The sequence below is a fragment of the Calonectris borealis genome, chromosome 4 (genome assembly GCF_964195595.1).
Source record: "Calonectris borealis chromosome 4, bCalBor7.hap1.2, whole genome shotgun sequence".
Classification (NCBI taxonomy): Eukaryota; Metazoa; Chordata; class Aves; order Procellariiformes; family Procellariidae; genus Calonectris; species Calonectris borealis.
Genome location: NC_134315.1, coordinates 59446708 through 59468293, shown reverse-complemented (window position 1 = coordinate 59468293; position 21586 = coordinate 59446708). Strand labels below are relative to the sequence as shown.

Below are 21586 nucleotides of genomic sequence, written 5' to 3'. Positions count from 1 at the left end.
TCTTCAGTTTTAATAGGAGAAACTCAATGAGGTGAAAAAAGAAAAAAAAAAAGTTACTGAGACACAGAGGGAGATTTGCCTGCTACAGAACGGCATCCATCCCCTGCCCAGGTCCTCGCTTACCAGGTGAGACCCCAGGGGAGGAGGCAGGCATTGCATTTGTCCCACTGTGAACACTTTTGTGCTTGATTTTGAAAAAGATATAACACAGATTCAAACATAATCAAGTTATAGAATTAAACTCCAGCACTAATGGTTTTGAAGAAATGATTACCCCATGGGACTAGGCTGTCACACTGACCAGGCCAAGGCTGACTTCTGGAAATACGAGATTCTTTTTGCTTTTATCAGTAACTGCATTTGGGGAACCAGGAATTAGGCTTCACAAAAATATCGACAGGAGGAAGGAGGTCTCGTTTTTGAGGTCTCGTTGCTACTCTCCCTGGTTTTAAGAGGACCATCATGTTATACCCTTTCTGCCAGGGGCCAAGACTCTTCAAACTGTAAGGGAAGATGCTGACATCAGACTTCTCCTCCCTGGTCCCAATCAGAGAAAACAAGACAGAGGTGTCCTCTTCTATCCCAGTGAGTGCTACACGTGAACAACAAAGCCTGCAGGGAGGTATAAGTCAGCACAATATGTACAGGAGAGACAGCAAGCACCTCTTTCATAAAGCCATGAGCATTAAGTCATTTAACAACTTATCTCACATTTCCAAAGCAAAGAATCGAGTGCTTAGGGAACAAATCCAATCCTACTATTAATTGCAATGGGTGTGAATGGAGTGACCACTTATAGAAACTTCAGTGATCACTTACACAAAAGAGCAGAGTCTAATGATAATTGCTAGCATGCGTGATGAACAGATAATTTATGGACAAACACTTCACTGTCTGCACTCAACTGAGCCCTAAGGATACCATTCATCAGCACAGACAATACAAATTTCTGTACTTACTTGCAAGCATAGTCTTGTAGATCAGAAACATAATTGCACACTCCACCATGGAGGCAGTATGACTCATACGAAGGAGGGCATCCTACAGAATCATCTTGCACAGGGTGTGTAGAGTATTCATTGCTGACAACAGTGGGGGACACAGTAGATTCTGAAACACAGGATTTCACATGGACATCTCAAACTTTTGGCCGCATTGGCAATGTGATCTTATGAAAGAGTTCCAGAACTTCAAGATAGGAAAGTAGGTAAAAATCTCTAATTCTGACCAATTACCTGTGTTTTATCTATTTGCTTATGTTGCCTATCAAATTTAGGCACACAGAACTTTAGATCAGAATACTAAATGCGCTTGATTCTAGATTTGCAATGAAAGACCCACAGAGGTTGGCTGTGTTCTGTCTATTTAGATGTGTGAATACAGCTCTGAAGAAAAACTGCACTGGCTGCCTCATTACTTACACTTAAATGACTTTTGCAACTTATGCAGCTTTAGGGTATGGTAAATCTCCACCATGCATAAAATTGCAGAGTCAGATGTACAGGTGAAGGGTGACTGTATTTCACGCACTTGGATCTCAGACTGAGAAGTTTTCACATGTAACTTGTCATTCTTATGCAGATTATTTCTACTCTGCTGCCATCTGGTTGATTGCATCTGTGTGTGACTGCAGATCATATTTTTTATTGTTTCAAGCTATCTCAGGTACAGATGACAGCATCACTGGGGAAGCAGGGAACTCTATTGACCCAATTCTTCAAAGGGTTCTGTAGCCTGCTCTGAATCGCACACAGTCACCTACACAGATATCCAAACTAGCTAGTTTTAAAGGTAGCTCTAATATCTCTGCACAGCATGACCTACTTACAGAAAAGGAGCGCTTTCTTGCCTACTTTGATGCTACAGCACATCTATGGGTCAGAACCAAACATCTACATGGCAAAGAATTTCTAGCAGTATGGCTTAGCACAAATGCGCCTAATCGCTCTCATACATTTATGGGATCAATTTTATGACTCACACCAGTTTTATTGCAACATGACCTTCAATGACATTTGTTTTTTAAAATTTCATTTGCAGGAGAACTGCCATGGCAAAGAGCCTGAATGGAAAGGGATGAGTGATTTTGGTGAACCCCAGGTGTGACTGTATTCTGCAAAGAAAATTTCAGCTTGCTGAAAGAGCTTATTAGGCAAAGAACTAAAACTGTGTTAACACACATGAAGACATGGGATCAGATTTACAGCTGAGGGACCTAGAAGGCATTAATTCCAAGTCATGCATCATTTAAAATCATCATTTCCTAAGTGACACCTGAAACTACTGAAAGCTCAAGTAACTGAAAAGGGGGTAGGGATTCTGATAGGTGTTCTACTTTAAAAAGCCATAATTTCCTTCTGGTTTTCTGCAGAAATAGATCTGTGACAATCACACAGTGTCCTTCCATCATCAGACAGTCACTTGATCTGGAGTAAAATTCACCCCGATGAAGAGGGCTGGCACAGAGTAAGACGATGAGTCACTCAGCCCCACATTTTCAGAGAATGCTGCTGTCACATTGAGGCACTGAAATGAGAGTCAGATAGTGACTAGTGCTGAACCTTCAGCAGCTCCCTTCATTAAATTGGTAACCAGATTTTCTGAAGAGTTTCATAGCCCTTTTGAAAAATTAGCCACTGGATCTGAAAGACTAGTTTATTCTGAAGAATTAAATGGGACTTAAATTATGTGCAATTCTTGTGCTAGCCTTCTGCAGAGGGAAAGAAGGCACAGAGAGTTTGAAAAAGAATGAAATCATCTCCAAAAATGTTACCTCCAAGGAGCATTTACTGGTGCTGTTGATTGTAAAGGCCATTAGATAGATGTGTCATTACATTTAGACAGTAAAAATTAACATTGAACCTTAATATTTCCAAACTAAACTCAGATCTGGTCTCCTTGGCCCACCTCAGAACAGCCTCCTAAAGCAATGCTAAACAGATCCACAAGCTGCCCACTATGTCACTATACAGGGTTTCCTTAATTTCCAGGTATAACAATTTATCCAAGAGCACAGTTCTTCATTAAGGGCCATTTCATTTTAATTGCTCACTCCATTTACTCACTGCAACCGAAGCCAGTTCCAGAACCATCATCAGCACACGAACAAGTGAAGTTTCCTTCTGTATTTGTGCAGGTTATGTTCTCTCCACAGGTGTGGGACCCCGTCTTGCACTCATCAATATCTGTCACCCAAACAGTCTGCAGTTAGAAGAACGAAATGCCTCAGAGCATCGGTTAAAAGGGCAGCAGTTGCAGCATTGCAGTCTCCTGGCAGTGAGGAAGAACACCAAAGACCTTCCCTCTGCAAATACGCCTTCATGGAAAACACAACGGAAAAGCAACCAGCATACTTTCTATGCCAAGTAATCACAGCCTCCCCAGCCTCTCAGAGCATGCTTTGCTGCTGCAGAAGCTCTCCACAGGGAGAAGGAAGGAAAGGCTTCCCCATGAAACGTAAGGAGTACAGGAGAGTTGAAGAGAAGATTTACTTGTACTAGATATATTCTCCTGGCATTGCTAGTCAGAGCTTGCGCCCTGGATGAGTACTAGAGTACTGCCAGTTGGCATTCTTGCATTAGGACAGCAGAAGGGTTTGGGAGTGGGGACCACCCACCTGGTCAAGCCTAAACAAAAAGTTTAGACAGAAGGAAAGGGTCTAGAAACCTACAGGTTTATCCAGTTTGTGTAAACACTTAAATGAAGTGAGCCTCTGAATGACTATGAAGAGGCTTCCTGATTACAACAAGAGTTTCCAGGCTCAGAGCCTCTGTCAGGCTCATACGTACCTCACCCACGTCCTGCTGCACACCCTCACCCTGCCTCCACACCTTCTCTAGCACAGCTCCTGCCAACCCCCCGGACTGGCACCTGCATGGTGCTAAGTGCCTAAGCACCCCCCCTCAAAGGTGGGAACTTTGAAAGGGTTCACACACCAGAGTTTGGGAGCCTCTGATTCATTTTATGAACTGTCAGCAAAAGACATTTACTTTGGGGAAGCAAAATCACAGATCTACCATCCCAACTTGTGTGAAATTATTCCTTAAACCACTGGGACTTTTTCTACAGTAAAATTAACAGGATCTGGCCCAAAACAGTATAGAAAATTCAGAGCCTTTTTAAAAGCAAAAATACAGGAACAAAACTGTTGCAGCTTATTCCAAGAAATGTGATTTCAACAACACAACATGAACTCATCTTGTACCATCTCTGGATGTACTGACACATTTCTGGACACTGTGCATGCATGCAGGCATCTAAAACTGAAGTGCAAAATCACTTACTTACCAGTTTCTGGTTTTTATAGTACATTTCAAGTCATCAAACACAAAATTAGTTTCAATTCTGTTTACATCATAACAACATTGCATCATTTATAAAATGCTGTGAAAACATACCTTACCATCTTCTGGACTTAAAGACTTAAGGAAAACAATGGACAGTTTTTCAATAATAGGGATAGGTACCACTATCATTCTAGCTGAGCAACTGTATCACAGACAGTGAGAGTCCAGGGCTGTCTGGGGACATGCCTTGTAGGTGGTGCTGGGACAGCAAGAGGAGCTTGTCACTTCTGCCTGTGCTTCTAAACATCCTCAAAGACATGAGCTCTGGATCTCTGACCACTGTAGGCAGAATACCTTCTCGAACCTCCTGCTTCTGATACTTTCCACATCCTGCCCATAATAATGATATTGTTCTTAATTTTTCAGTCATCCTTACCTGTGTCAGAGAACCAAAGTCCAGTAAGGACTATGTAAGAATTGGGTCAAATTTAATGGGCTTTGAATTAGGTTATAAGGGAGAAAGGAAAAAGAAAAGGACAAAAGAGAAGCTTTTGTTCCTAAAGCTCTGAACAAACTGTGTGCTAGTCAAATACTGGGGGGAAAAAGCTTCCTGTTCCTTCATATTTACTGCTAAATGGATTAAAAAATTAAGAAATGTAGGGAATGAACTAAAGACCTGGCATTAGAGCTGGATGAGAAAATCAGTGGGTCTGATTATTAACAAGATTCTAAATGTACTCAAGTTGTCAGTGTCAACATCTTGAACCTCATGCCTATTAAACAGACCTGGAATTATTTGATGAGTATTATGACACACTCAATACCTGCTTTCGTTTATATTCATGGCAACGATTTCCAATAAAGCTCTACTGCTTCACCTCCACTTCCCTCCTCCCCTTCACTCTTCCTCTCCCTCCTGCTGTAGCTACTAAAAAGAGTGCAAACACTGAGAGGAGGTATCCACTGACAACTACAAGCTTTGCATATTGATCAGTTGCTGAGGTTGCCACACTTCGAAAAGAAAGAAAGAATCAAAGAGGAAGAAATGATGAATGTCAACCGCTGGTGGAGCTACTGTTAGGATCCATGCCCCTACCAGCTTTTTCAAAAAGAACCAAACAGCTCATCTGACAGCTTCACAGCTTGATGCAAGGCTAGCCCAAATCATAAGACATGTCTCTTGCTCATTCATCCTGTCCCAGCCTTCCAGACACAGCACAGCCCTCACACATGCCCATACCGTAGCAATGGACTCCATCTCCAGTGTAGCCCTCCAGGCATTTACAGACGTAGCCCCCTTCCGTATTGATACAGCCCGACACGTTTCGATTACAGCGGTCCATATTTACAGCACACTCGTCAACATCTGTGAGATAAAACAAGGAGACGGGATACATGGGTCATGAAACCATCAGGTAAATCGATAAAAAGAAATGTCTACATCATGAATCTCCCTCAGACTGTGCTGTCACATGTCATTTGTGCATCTGAAGCAAATGGGAAGAGAAGGGCTTTGTGGTCTTTTCTTGACATGAAATTTGATGGGGATGTTCTAAAGAGCCTAAGACAGTCAACCAGCTACTTTCAACTGGAGACCTAGAGGTTCCACAAATACCGTTTGCTTCAAAAAAAATCTCATTTGGAGGGAATGATCCTATTCAAAACTAGCCTTGTATTCTTAAACCCTACTCGGAGAGAAGCTTTGTTTTGAGAAAGAACACATAAGCTTAAAATAAAAAGGTACTACCAATTTTTTTTTCCTTTCCATAGCAACATAGACTTCTGTGAGTCTTCATGCTTAGCCACCAAATGGCAAATTGTTCTGTTTCTAATGCCTTTCTGTCTTGGCTTTTATGAGAGAACAAAGTGCTTCCATTTATGTTGTATGCAAGTCCAAAAACTTAAAGACCACTCTGAGCAATGTGTTGTCTGATTGTTAGAGTCTCTTTCTAGGGCTAGAAAGAAACAAGAACAGCATTTTATATAAACATTACATCAGGAATACTAATTTTTAAGAGATTCCTTAATTCATACTTCTAGATTATACATCAACTATCATGTCTCTGGTCAGAGCTTTTATAATTAGGAAATTTTTACAAATAAATACATTATGCTTTTATTCTTATTATCCCCGTTACTGGTTGTTAATATTAATAGGATTAAGGGCCGGAAGGAGGATCCGGGGAACTACAGGCTGGTCAGCCTGACCTCGGTGCCGGGGAAGATCATGGAGCGGTTGGTTTTGAGGGCGCTCACGAGCCATGTCCGGGACAACCAGGGGATCAGGCCCAGCCAGCACGGGTTCATGGAAGGCAGGTCCTGCTTGACCAACCTGATCTCCTTCTATGACCAGGTGACCCGCCTAGTGGATGAGGGAAAGGCAGTGGATGTGGTCTACTTGGACTTCAGTAAGGCCTTTGACACTGTCTCCCACAGCATTCTCCTAGAGAAGCTGGCGGCTCATGGCCTAGACAGGTGCACTCTTCGCTGGGTAAAAAACTGGCTGGACGGCTGAGCCCAGAGAGTTGTGGTGAACGGAGTTAAATCCAGTTGGCGGCCGGTCACGAGCGGTGTTCCCCAGGGCTCAGTACTGGGGCCGGTCCTGTTCAATATCTTCATCAATGATCTGGACGAGGGGATCGAGTGCTCCCTCAGTAAGTTTGCAGACGACACCAAGTTGGGCGGGAGTGTTGATCTGCTGGAGGGTAGGAAGGCTCTGCAGAGGGACCTGGACAGGCTGGATCGATGGGCCGAGGCCAACTGTATGAGATTCAACAAGGCCAAGTGTCGGGTCCTGCACTTCGGCCACAACAACCCCAGGCAACGCTACAGGCTTGGGGAAGAGTGGCTGGAAAGCTGCCCAGAGGAAAAGGACCTGGGGGTGCTGGTTGACAGCCGGCTGAACATGAGCCGGCAGTGTGCTCAGGTGGCCAAGAAGGCCAACGGCATCCTGGCCTGTATCAGAAATAGTGTGGCCAGCAGGAATAGGGAGGTGATCGTGCCCCTGTACTCGGCACTGGTGAGGCCGCACCTCGAATACTGTGTTCAGTTTTGGGCCCCTCACTACAAGAAGGACATGGAGGTGCTGGAGCGCGTCCAGAGGAGGGCAACGAAGCTGGTGAAGGGCCTGGAGCACAAGTCTTATGAGGAGCGGCTGAGGGAACTGGGGTTGTTTAGCCTGGAGAAGAGGAGGCTGAGGGGAGACCTCATCGCGCTCTACAACTACCTGAAAGGAGGTTGTAGCGAGGTGGGTGTTGGTCTCTTCTCCCAAGTAACTAGCGATAGGACAAGAGGAAATGGCCTCAAGTTGCGCCAAGGGAGGTTTAGATTGAACATGAGGAAAAATTTCTTTACTGAAAGAGTGGTCAGGCCTTGGAACAGGCTGCCCAGGGAAGTGGTGGAGTCATCATCCCTGGAGGTATTTAAAAGACGTGTAGATGAGGCCCTTAGGGACATGGTGTAGTGGGCATGGTGGTGTTGGGTTGATGGTTGGACACGATGATCTTAGAGGTCTTTTCCAACCTGTATGATTCTATGATTCTATGATTCTATGATTAACACTCATGACTCAGGGGAAAATAAGGCATGTGATAATTAGCCAGTTCATCTCACATGCTCTCTGCTCATCATCCTTTTCAAGACATGCAATACCATTGACCTTTCTGTGATGGCTCACGCAGCAGAGCTGCCAGTGTGAGAAAAGATAGATTTTCTTCCTCTCCCTCAGTCTACAGCTTTCCAGAAGGTGGTACAAATGTGTTTTATTACCATAGCATGATTTCCCCTTCCTGGTAAATCCTTTCAAACACTGGCACATAGCACCATCTTCCAGCAAAACACACTGTGCATTGACATCACATTCTAGTGCAGTGCAGTCATCTTGATCTATAGCATAAACAAAAACAAAAAAACACTAGATGCATTTGGACAGATCAAAGGAGGTACTGTATACTAAAAAAACCCACCAACTAACCAACCAAAAAACTAACAAGAAAACCAGAACATACAGTCAAAGTTTGAAACATAGCTCTCCAGGGTTAATGATGACAAGCCAATAGAATCATTAGGGCTGTTGTCTTTTTCTAGATGGAGTTGAAGTGTCATTTAGTATCGGGATTTCTGAATATTGTATACAAAACCTACTGTACAATTTAATGATCTAGTGTCATTGAACATATGTAGAATTCAATGGTTTTACTGCAATTTTGTTCAGAGGAACTTAATATATTTATAAAATGTAAGGGAGAGACTTTCACAAATGTTCCGAATTAAAAATGTTTGTTCTCTAGACCAAGTTTTGTTGACATAGCAAAGGAACATGGAGACAAACAAAAAAAAGCAGTCCTACCTGGCATAATTGCATAGACCCAACTTCTTGTAAGAGGGTTAAGAGCATGAATGCCACCAGTCTTGACATTGAGCCTTTCTTCTTTAAGGCCTATGGTTTCTTTCTGTTCTATAAACCTGTTCAGCGCCTCACAATAAATAGAAGGAAGACAATCATCAGACTCTACCTGACACCATGATTTCAGCCTTCAACAAAATGCTGATTTTCTGCTTTTCCCCACTGTCCGTATCCTTGAATATCCCACTGCTTTGTGTGCTCCGGAGCAAGGTCTGTGGTGTTGGCTTCAGCACCACCTCCTTGTGCACAGAGACACTTCCTGAAAAAGACAAGAAAAAAGCGACACTGACTATTTAAATCTACTGAACTAACTTTCTGATTTTCTATCACTTGTCTACTTTCCAATAATCGTGGTGGTTTCCTTTTAAAATAAACATCAGTATCCTCCCAGACTAGCCTGTTTCTGGCCTCAAATTACTCCTAAAACCACTCACTCATGGGTTTTCTCAAATACAAAAGACAAGGAATGCAACTCATTGCTCACAATACTTGTCAACACTGCACACATCTCTCTTACTGCTAATATGCCAAGGGAAAAATTACAATGGTCAGACAACATATTATTGTTCCAGGAAAACCCCCCAGTGTTTTCATTCTTCAGAGAAACCATCGTTCATTATGTAGAGCAAGGTGAATATTTTCCAATGCTATCTGTCAGGATCCTCAAGGGTTTGGGGAGGATCTTTTTTGGAACTGGAGGATTGTACCTGCTGTTGTGTTGGAAGCATCCAGAGCATGACAGGTTTTTCCATCTTGAGTTTTCCCAAATCCTGGATGGCACATGCAATGGGCAATGCCAAAATTGTTTTCACAGATCTGATCACAACCTCCATTCTCATAAAGGCAAGGATTTGCCCCTAATGCAGAAAAACAGGCAACTTAACAAGCTGCTTCTTCAGTCAACATCTCCTTTTAGCTGTGCAGAGTTGAAGCAGTTGGAAAAAGAATAAGGACGACAAAAACTAGAACATCCTTTTTTTTTTTTAATTAAAAACAGATGCATAAAGTAAAGCATATATATCATCACCTAGCGTCTGGCAGCAAAGCAGATTCGCATACTCTCTACCTAATAAATGTATCACTTTTTTTTTAATTTCCTTTATTATTTCTCCTTTACTATTTAGAGTCCTAACAACCCCTGAAAGAACACTACAAGGGCATAGGGAACCTGTGATTACCTTCTCTCAATCCTGGTCTATTGAATTACTTTTTTCTGCTTACAGGGAGATTGTTCCCAAGAGAAAATCAAATTATTTGATCCAAAACTAATAAATCTTACAAAATCTTTCTCCATGTCATTTGTTATTATTTATGTGTGCGAGGGGTGCTAATAAACTAGGATAAATAGGAATTAGAAGACTATGGCAGCCTCATGGCAATTGATCAGCATCTATTCTTGAGCATGACCAGAAATATACAAAATCTGTTAGCATTCCTGGGACACATGCCCAGCTGATGCTTTCAATAAATGCCAGTCTGACTATGCAAGGCCTTCTTTTAAAGAGCCTATTTCTGAGAAGATAATCCTCTCCCCAAGGGGTCATGTCCCCAAGGACATCTATTCTACTAATATCAGTGAACAAGAGAAGACTGGAAGGGAATGACTGCTTAATTTTTGCAGTATACCTGGTTTCGCCAAAGGATGAACTACAACCATTGATGAGGGTCTCAGCATGCTGCCTCGAAGACGTACCCTGTTTTGGCCGGTCTTCTTGTCCACCCTCATTAGTGATGGCCTAGCCCAGTCAGAAAACCAAAGGTGATCCTCAAACACCGCTACATCAAAAGGGTGGCCTACAAAGAAATTAGATTTCTCATTTCCACATCTGTAGAACATACCCAAGAAAACATGTAAACAAAAGCAGTATCTGCATACAGGTCTACTTTTTGTTTAATATCAATGACACAGACAGTGGGATCAAGTGCACCCTCAGCAAGTTTGCAGATGACACCAAGCTGAATGGTGCAGTCGACACGCCTGAGGGACGGGAAGCCGTCCAGAGGGACGTGGACAAGCTCGAGAAGTGGGCCCATGTGAACCTCATGAGGTTCAACAAGGCCAAGTGCAAGGTCCTGCACCTGCGTCGGGGCAACCCCCAGTATCAATACAGGCTGGGGGATGAAGGGATTGAGAGCAGCCCTGCCGAGAAGGACTTGGGGGTACTGGTGGATGAAAAGATGGACATGAGCCAGCAATGTGCGCTCGCAGCTCAGAAGGCCAACTGTACCCTGGGCTGCATCAAAAGAAGCATGGCCAGCAGGTCGAGGGAGGGGATTCTGCCCCTCTGCTCTGCTCTGGTGAGACCCCATCTGCAGTACTGCATACAGCTCTGGAGCCCTCAGCACAGGAAAGACATGGACCTGTTGGAGCGGGTCCAGAGGAGGGCCACGAAAATGATCAGGGAGATGGAACACCTCTCCTATAAGGAAAGGCTGAGAGAGCTGGGGTTGTTCAGCCTGGAGAAGAGAAGGCTTTGGGAGACCTTATTGCAGCCTTTCAGTACTTAAAGGGGGCTTATAAGAAAGATGGCAGCAAACTTTTTAGCAGGGCCTGTTGCAACAGGACAAGTGGGAATGGTTTTAAACTAAAAGAGGGTAGAATTAAAGTAGATATATGGAAGGAATTTTTTACAATGAGGGTGGTGAAACACTGGCACAAGTTGCCCAGAGGGGTGGTAGGTGTCCCATCCCTGGAAACATTCAAGGTCACGTTGGGCGGGACTCTGAGCAACCTGACCTAGTTGAAGATGTCCCTGTTCATTGCAGGGGGGTTGGACTAGATGACCTTTAAAGATCCCTTCCAACCCAAACTATTCTATGATTCTATGATTCTACTTCTAGCACAGTGGTATAGCCATTTCTCCACTTTGATGTCTCATGGGGGACAATAAGTGTCCACGAATGATGGACCATGGGCACATGTTACTTATGCTCTTAGCAGAGGAGGCTATGACAATTGCCTGGCTCAGTACAGCCTCTATGCTGCTGGTGACCTCCAACCAGATCAAGTTCACAAGATGCTTCTACCTCAGACATCATCATTTCTTGAAGCAGCGTTGGGACCAGCCTTTCAGAGGTGGAGTGCCTCCCTCCTCTGCCAGTAAGTGGCCCAGCACAGAGCTGCTGAGGTACATAGCTCCTTTTGCAGTCTTCATGTAACAGGGAGGAGAGAAGCTCATGGCATGTGTCGTCCTGCATAAATGTACTGGCACGGGGCAGCCTGGGAGCTACAGAAACTATAGCCACTGACCCATGGTAGGACCCCAAAGCCAGTGTGCGGTCTCTGCAAGTGCCAAAAGTACACACAAGTGCAATACAGTGGTCCACACGTACATATAAACATGCATAGACATTCACCAGCCAATTCATCACATCATTGCCAAATTCAAGAGGGGAATTAATTTTCCTCACTTCAGCCAACTAGCACCAATAGGCCATGACTAGTTAGTCACTATTTGTTACCCAGCTAACTAAGAGCAACAGCTAACACAAACCACAAGATGCAATAGATCATCCAAGTAGCTTCCTCTCTTTTCACTGGTTACAATAGGAACCTAGACACCAGCTTAGACCAGGCACCTAACACATGACTAACAGAAGGTGAGAGAAATCCCACCCCGAGTTCAGAGTACAGCAATTTTTCCTTGGTAGCAGAACATTATCTGCACTAGGAAAACTCAGATCCCTAGTTTGACTTCCAGAAAGAGGCTCAGCAATTCAGAATTCGAAGGACACTTTCATATATAAGGGCAGACATACTTATAGATATAAAGATCTTTGCAAAATGATTCTGACTCTTTTTAATATCTCTGTCATGATAGAAAATTTTATTAGTCCATATGGGACTATGCATTCTTTCTATACATTTAGGAGTCTCCTGCTTTCAAGATAGCCTTTGGGGAAGCTTTTTGCAACGGAAGGTGAGAATACTGTTCTTCCATGGATGTCCACCTGGTTTCAGAGTGGATGCTTCCTGGCTGAAGCAGGTTTGCTTTGTCCTGGTCACTCACAGCCTGAATATGCACCTCACTTTGTACCACTGCAGTCTGAGCCCCTCTGAAAGGTATGTTTTGTAGGCACATGATTTTATGATCAGTGTTTTTGTTTTTTTGATGTAGACCTTTTGTACCTTTTGATGTAGGTGATGTTTAATTTCAGTAATGAAATTGGGATCCCAAAAGGTATTAGTTTAAAAAATAAAAAATAATGAAAAAAAAAATCAAAGCCAAGCAAGCAAAACAACAGATAAATTAGAACCTTGGAGGAGTGTGTGTTGATATATCTTAAATACACATCACAAATAAACTGAAAAAAACCCACTCCTACATAAGAAAAATTCTAAGACACTGTTTAAGTGTTCTTAAGCTTTAAGTTGAAGAGCATATTGTTATTCTGTTAGCACTTCACTACCTCCACTGAACCATGCTTAATCACTGGGTATGGTTCTTAGTTTTTCTTTCCATGAAATCTGAGCAGCTAGCCCAAGATCTAGGTACTGTCCCCATCCAAACATTTACTCACAATTTTAGGATCTATAGTTTGCACTATCAACAAACAACACCGGGCTTTGACCAGCAATTCCTTAAACTTAAATACATTGAAGATTAAAAATGGAAGTGTAGCGTCATCAATGGAGATAGCAGGAACAGAAAAATGAACAATCACATGAACCCTTTCCACAACAGCATAAACCCGACCCATTGCATAAACAAAAGTAATGGTTGTGTTGTTCACTGCCTTGGGCACGTGCTTACAGGCTGTTTTACTTACAGCTGAAAACAGTGTTAGCAGAAGAGCAGAAATAATTTTACCTGTTTTGCATGCAGCTATACTGAATGAATTCTCAGTACAGGGGCACTAGAGGGAGCTGCTGTAATAAAAATTCATGTTACAGCAGAACGTCTATGAAGAGATGCCACCTTCCCGTCCTCCAGTGTACAGTTGTCCAAGAACAGAAGCTGAATTCTGGTCTCGCTAACAGCATTAGCAAAACATCAAGTTTCTCTGCTTCTCTAAATTCATACCCCTACAGGTCTGCACCTCACTGCTTTCACTTCTTTCCATACAGATGTTCCTTTTCTCCCACCTCCAAACAGCCATATCACTGCTCCAAGCCTATCTCCTTTCCCATACCCTGCGTTTCTCCAGCGCTTCTAGCTCTGCTTCTCTGTTTTCGCCCCATAAGACAGTCTCATTCCTTGTGGAGAAACAAAGTGAAACTTTCAACAGGCTTCAAGGTCCTCCTTTGCAGACCAGTTGCAAAGTGGAGTGTACAGCAGAATATGTGCAGCAAGGGAAAAGAGAGGAATGCTGGGAAGTCACTCTGCTCAGGGCTTTTGATGTCTTATGAACTGGAGAACACTGCTCCCTCCAAGACCTCACTCTGCTCACCTTCAAACAAGTGGGAGGGCATCTGGTTTAGGAGATGAACACAAGCCTTCCCAGAGCACAGACTAGAACAGCAGCTGCTTAACAGAGTAACCGTAAAGTCTTAACCATGGCAGTCGTGGTATTGAGCCAAGAGTCCTCATTCTGCCCATGTTTTGTATCCACACCTACAAAATGGTCCCCACAGAGAGATATCATGCAAAAAGGGAATTGTCCTCTCCAGAAACTAATTTGCCATGTATGAGATTCTTAAACACATGGTTTACTTTAGATGTGGTACAACATCAGTTCCTCATTGCTAATACTTCTGTTCTCTTGCTCCAGAACAACACAGTTACATGTCAAACAATAGAAATCTCAGCCATAACAACTACCAGCATATTGCATAAATCATTTTTCCATTCAGTGTCTATTGTGTATTTAGAATCATCCCAGTATTCAACACTGTGCAGATGCAGGTTCTTTGCTCAAGGACCTTAATGATCAAGATTAATTCTCTTCCAGCTTACGTCAATATAACTCACTGGTGTAATAAATACAGCAAACCCCAATTACACCAAGCAGCCATGCATGGAATAAGCAAACCGCATTTTTAACTTTTTCCTTCTTCTCATTTTTCTGTGAGGGCAGAGAAGTTCTCTGTACAATGCAAAGTGGCTGATTAGTAAAAGCAGAGAGTATTAAAAAAGGAGTTCTTTTGCTAAAATGAATAAATAAAAGTCAACTGGGTAACAGAATGAAGAACTAAGTGATGCCATTAACCTCAACACAGAGCTGCATGGGATATAGAGCACAGCCGCTGGCCAGTAATTCACATGCACATATGCAGATATACACGCACATTGACAAGCAGTAGTAGGTAATTATCAACCCCAAAGCCTCACCTACATCATTCTGTGCAAGAATTTGACGACCAGAACCATCCAGGTTTGCGCTCTCAACCACCGACTGCTTAGCATCACACCAGTACACCTTGTCAGCTAAGTAGTCGAGAGCTATTCCACTGGGCCACACCAGACCGGTGCTGGCTATAACCTGGCGATCGATGCCTTCTAATGAAGAGCTGTCAATCCGGGGATTGACCCCCATGTCAGTCCAGAATAATCTCCTTTAGAAAACAAAATGCATACAGGAAGTCAGTAAGTAAATGTTTGTCCTCCTCTCCATGGAGTTCTTTCAAAGCAGAAAGATCAGATCAGAGCAATAGAGGCCTGAGGCACATGAGAAAAAGTGCACGCTTCAAGCAAATATATTGGCTGCTGATCTTTTCACACTTGCCATAAGACTCCAGGTGATTACACTGGGACTTATGCAGAATCCCCACTCTGTTCGTTGGCACAAAACCTTTGAAAAACAACTCCTCCCGCCTATGCTAACTGCCAACTCTTCATACCTGCTTTTTGTGTTTTCCACATGATTGATGATAGCAGTTTAGCAAGCCCAGACAACAGAAGACGATGCATTTGCCAGCCCCTTGTCTAAACAAGGGTGTAATAATGCACAAATGGAACCAAAATTACCCGCCACCCATGGAAAGCAAGCAAGAGTCCTCAGGTTATTTTGTTTTAAAAAATAAACCAGTATCAGGCCCAGCCTCTTTTCTTCTTTTAATAAAACCATGATTCTCAGGGTCTCTCTCTAGAGTCCTGAGCGTTACCCACTGAGTGCTTACTGTTTTTCAAAAAACAGACAGTGCAAGATGGCCACTTAAAATGGAGATAGCCAAACCCAAAAATTACTTCTGAAGTTTGGACTCCAGTCTTCCCAGGCATCAGCTGCCTTTGTCAGGTTTACTGAGATAACTCACTTAGCTTATTTACATGAGCAGTTTTGCTGTATCCAATGCAGGCATCAGTATTCTCAGTAGACTTAATTGTGTCTCACTTCTCTCTTTAAAACTGACTTTACAATGATGGACATTGCTATAATGTCTGTTCCTCCTTTTACCATTAACTTTCTAATAAGGAAGGTTTTAGTGATGTTTCCTCCTCCCTTTCCCCTTGTAGTCCTTGCCTCTACCAATAATTCTAATAAAAAATCTCCCTGAACCTGCCTGTTCTTAAAAGTTTTCCTGCAAAATGTCTCTATCATGTTCAACCTCTACTGAAAGATTCTTTCAGGTCTTTTATGTACAGAGTGAAGCTAACAAAACACCCTCCCCAACTCAGCTTCATTCATCAGTACTTAGTTACAGCAGGATATGAGCATCAAAAAAAAAAAAAAAAATCCAAACAAATTTAAAACCATCCTACTACAGGCATATTGACTGAAATCCATGGGGCTTTGCCATTGATTAAAATGGCCAGAATTTCATCAATAGTTTAAACATTCAAAACTCCTTCGATCATCTTAGGACTAGGTAAGAAGATATAAGGTGCATTTAAATCAAGGCATCTCCACAACAGTAATTTGGTTTAATTTCCTTGGAAACTGAAACATGGCCAAAAAAATCCTTTGTAAGCACCACTGGTTAAAAGTGACTATCTTTTCCACACTAATAGATATAGAACCATCAAAGTTTGTAGTGTGGTGCTTACAACTGTCAGGGTGACTTCAGTCGCTTGTGCTTTTCTTTAGCTTAAACTGCATACAATACCTTTTAATGCTTCTGTTTTTTTTTTTTAAATCTCTATGAGAAATGAACACGTCCCAACTCACAAAAGAAACCCAGCAATAAAACATTGCAGTTCACACAACTCTGCAAGGCAATGACTATCCTAACATGAGATTAATGCACTTTTTGTCTGCCAAAAAGGCAAGGCTGGCATGCTCATTTTTAAAAACCCTCCCCAAGTATTACACAATTAACAGGGTTTATCATTCCTTACTTAGCAAATGGGTGAATGGCAATCCCTCGGGGCTGGGAGATATCCTCCCAGATGATAATTTTTCTTTGCATTCCATTCAGGTTGCTCCTTTCGATGCATGCCTTCCTGCAACACACACGGCACTATTAGGTCCTCCCTATCTTTTTAATTACCTTCTCAGCCAGGATGTACTATGTCTTTGCATTGCTTTAGTTTAGCACAAAACTGAAATGAATAACTTCACAATGACAGGAAATAATCCTGCTGATGTGGGATGTCTAGTTGTTTTATCAATAAGTAATTCATGTTACAGCCTCGTTATCTGGTCCAGGGCATGATGATAAAATACCTGCTGCTCTGCAGGAGACATGAAGTTCTCCTTTTTTGGGCAAATAACGAGATGGAAGTATGATCACTAATAGATGAATGTCAGCTTTAAAGGGAGTCAGGAGGAAAAAAAGCTCCTAACTGAATGACATTATCAAATGTATAAAGAATTCTTTAAAAATAGTACTTTTATATAGCATTTTTCATTCAGAAATTGCCAAGCAATTTACATATCATATCTATTTTACAGGAAAGAAGGAAGCTAAGATCCTTATGATCACTCCTAAAATCTATGGCAGAGTCAAGTACAGAATCTATGTTGTCAGTCTCCCAATCCGATTTTTTTCCAGCAAACTGTATTTATTGTTATAAATTTCACCTTGCCAAACAAGTATCAGCCTGTACCTGAAAGCAAGCCTACAGCCTTCCACGCCTACCTGCATCTGCAAAGAAAGGCCACACAAAGATGGAAGGCAAAATATATTCCTGCAAATGTGGAATACAAACAGGTAAACGCAGTGAGTGAGAAGGAAGTGGCAGACAGAAATTCACAGCTTCACCCTTGATTCTTGTCTTATGGAGACAAGCACCACAATTTCCCATTTTACAAGAAACACTGGCATATTTATACAGGAGCACAACCGTGTAGACAAGGTTGTACCTAATAGCAAGAAAGTGGACTAGCAGCATATTTAAAAGGGAGAAAGAGGGTGATCTGTACATTCAAAACCATTTTTTATTGACTAATAAAATATGGGTCATACTGAAACACCATGACTGCTCTTCAAGGAGTCTTCATTATGTGTTCTGATCTGACGCTGCCTTTTCACCAAAGGTCGATTTTGTTTCTCTCTGCATATAAGGTTAGGTATCAGCTGAAATGTGAAGTCATATTGTTTGCCAGTGGCCATTCCTCTTTTATCAGAGATAATTGACAAAAACTCTCCATTAGCTTAAAGGACCATGATTCTAGCTGTCAACAATGTTGACTTCTGTCCAAGATGTACTCAGCACAGTAATACTCATTATTTTTATATATATAAAAAGATATAAAGATATACCTATACACACATGCAGCGTATGTATATAAATATGAGTGTATACATATATATACATCACACGTGCATGTGCACATACAGATATGTATACATGCAGTACATGCTTTAGATTCTTTGCAACTGTGTCCAAACCCTTGCTTCTTGGAAAGACAAAGATAAAAATACAATAGCAGACTCAACGTGATCTTCCAGCATTTCAGTTTTAAAGAACCTTCCAACTGTATATACTTGAGATTACAGCTACCCAATCAGAATGTGAAGCATTACTGAATTTAGAGTGATATCTCAGCTATTTCTGTATCACCAGTCATTTATTCCAAATAATTTATGGCATGCTTCAACATAAATGCATTGTGGAGCATGTACCCTCTGTCTGTCCAATACAATTTACGGTTAATCCAGTCCACAGCAAGGCCTTCGGGTATATCTATAGCTTCATGAATAACTTTTTCACGATTTGAGCCATCCAGATTAGCTCGTTCTATCCATTTCAAGGCGGTGTGGGCAAAGTAAATCTGTGAAGAAATAACAGATGAGGTATTATTAGTCCCCATCTCACTTTCTGCTCTATTTGCCTTGTCTAATAGTTTCACTTCTAAAATAACTTTATCATCTTGAAAGTTCCCTGAACTGCTTATTCACAAAAAGCTGCACAGGTAACCTGTGATCCCCGACCAAATAAAAAGGCATCTATCCTTCAACCAGGATGACTTCTACAGGCAGCTTGTGCTTAGCTGTAAATCCTGGTTGCCCTGTACACAGCCCTCTGAATATCCTGTGGTTTTGTGTGTCAGCGAGCAGCTACCTCTCATGAAGCACAGCTGAGGAAGCAAAAGTAGGAGCAGGCAAAAAGCAGCATGTTATCATTTCACTGGCTGCTCATTTTAAAAAGGGGAGAGTGGGGAGAAGAGAGCAGTAGTGTATGTGTGTCAAGGAGCTGGGGAGGGAAAAGGAGTTACCTAATTTCCTTCTATTTTTTTCCTCTTTCAGCCTGTACATATCTTAATTTTTTAGCAGGTGTCTATTCTGTAAGGCTCTAACATTTCCAGAAGAGGCTTCTCAGTTTTGGGTCAAAATAAAAGTTCTCTGCTGGTGGGGAAACTAGGTTTGTGTTTTCCAAGGATGAGGAAAACAAATTGTCTTCTATTTGATATCCAGAGGGAGCCAAACACTGTATGGCAGAACTATATACAAGGCAATGCTGAGGCTTTCTTTGCAAATGACAGCAACAAAACAAATAACTTTGTTTTGATGCTACCCATGAGGCCAAACAAAGCAGGAGGGAGGCCTCTAGCGTTAAGCCAGCTAATTCAATTACCCTGGGAGCACAGAGCGATGCTGAGCTAATTTACCTTGCACCTCAGCTCTGGGCCACCAGGACCAGACTGCTGCAGCCGGGCTGGCCCACTGCACATCACCTCACCCCCGCACTGCCGGCCCCCCCGGCGTGCTGAGCTCCCCACAGACGTGCAACAAGAGCGCGCACCCAGTGTCACTGGCGCGGCTGATTTACATTCGGCACAGCACAGAACAACTGCTAGCTCCCCTGCAGGGCCCTATTTCAGGAGCAAGTGGCCGTGTTCCAGCAGGGCCTGAAATGATCCTCCTGTAACGCAGATCTGGTAACATTTGCATTTGTTTAGCTGTGTCCGTCCAGGCCTTGAGATGTTTCCAGCAACTTAACCGAGCTCCTCATCAGCTTTCACTCTACCATCCAGCATCTTTTTGAAATGCTTTTACAGCATGCATAAGTCTCACCATGGGAAGAAATAACTATCTGCCACAGAGGGTTTAGCAAAGCACAGCTGAATCCCTATTCTTCCCAACTCTGCAGGCAAGGAGTAGGGCATTGGGTTGCAGCCACACAGACAAACAGCTCTTTATGCAAAGATGACTCCCGTTTCCAACAGCAATATCTGGTAATATGAGGAATACATTTCGTAAGAGCAATAAACAGTTTTGCTCAAAAATGTTAGGACATTGGAAGTAATTCTTGTTAAGATTGCTCCTACATTTAGTAGGGATCGTGGGATGTAGCTGTACAGAAAAAAAGATACTGTTGCTTTTACAACTACCCAGTGAAAAAAGCCCACAATATATTTCCAGAAAACAGTACTGAAATCTTAAGGGAGAAAACTATCAATCACACAAAGTTCTTTGAAATTGAAATCATGCCTGAAGTGAATTTAGAAATCCAAATTCTCTGTGAATCTGCCATGTCAATGTACAAAGCACATTCCACTGGTAAGTAAAGGATGAAACTCTTCAACTAGTGTTTGACATCCTGTACCAGTTGTGCTCCTGGACAGGCAACAGAACAACGAGCAGCACAACATGTAATCTGGATCACTGACAGCAGAAAGGTTAAGGCGCCTGAAAGCCCAATCCATTTGTCCTTGCAACACTTCAAAATCCTCTCATTTTTAATGCCTTACCTTATTTTCCACCGGGTCAGAGTCCAGTGCTAAGACTATTCCCATCTGCCAGTCAAGTAAACTTGCATAATCTGTTCCATCAAAACTGATCTGGCGGATATCTTGGCCATTTGCAAATAATAAAAATGGTTTAGGACCTGTTGATGAAAATTTGCACATATGTTAATTCCACTAGGTACAAAGTGATCTCCAGCCTGCATCACTACCTAGCTAACATTGTCAGTAAGTAACAGTAGAAGACAAAATGAAGAACAGAAGCAAAAAGAAATGAAGGCCCTTGTCCTACATTCCACTTGCCTCAGAAATTAAAGATAAACATGAATATAGGTTTTCAGCATCAGTGCCTTGCCCAAGATTAGCCTCAAAATTTGTGATAAAGGCAGTCACTAGCCCCGCTGCATTTTACACTGAGTGACTTCACCCCAAGACAATCTTCCCTCTGCATTTCACAGCATCACCATAAGTGCCAGAACACTTGACTTTTGCACATGAGAAACCTTTCACAGTAGAAGTAAGAAAAATGTTATCCTCCAAAAAATAAAGCTTTTCCCTTATTCCTGAAACAAATCACAAACTTCTCTTTCCTCCTCTCTCTCAGGCAATTGCTTATACCTTGCTGCTCACCAGGGTCTGCCCTTTTCTCAGAAGAAACAGAAGGGTCTGGAATCCAAATGTCATATCAAATACCTGGGCTTCCTGGGGCCGGTGGGGGAGAAATATCCTTGTAGGGAAGGTCCTTCAACAGACTATTCCATGCCCTGTTCTCCAAATGTAGACACCTCAACCCCAATTTTGTAACACTGGGCAGAAACTACACCCACATTTATATGAAGGCACAAAAACCTGAATACTGCAGATAGACCTCCGCAGTACAGGAGCC

General features: G+C 42.4%; 1 protein-coding gene across 1 annotated transcript in view; it reads right to left on the bottom strand.

The window, feature by feature from the left end:
- The window catches only part of EGF (epidermal growth factor), a 64035-nt gene that overhangs the window by 12938 nt on the left and 29511 nt on the right, over positions 1-21586 (bottom strand). Inside the window, exons 11-21 of the mRNA XM_075150605.1 lie at positions 20707-20843; positions 18638-18786; positions 16908-17012; positions 14964-15187; positions 10318-10485; positions 9399-9548; positions 8801-8950; positions 8055-8171; positions 5527-5652; positions 3066-3185; positions 960-1110 (exon numbers count right to left, since the gene is read on the bottom strand). Of these exons, the coding sequence (XP_075006706.1) occupies positions 960-1110; positions 3066-3185; positions 5527-5652; positions 8055-8171; positions 8801-8950; positions 9399-9548; positions 10318-10485; positions 14964-15187; positions 16908-17012; positions 18638-18786; positions 20707-20843 (1597 nt within the window). The remainder of the gene's footprint in view (positions 1-959; positions 1111-3065; positions 3186-5526; positions 5653-8054; positions 8172-8800; positions 8951-9398; positions 9549-10317; positions 10486-14963; positions 15188-16907; positions 17013-18637; positions 18787-20706; positions 20844-21586) is intronic.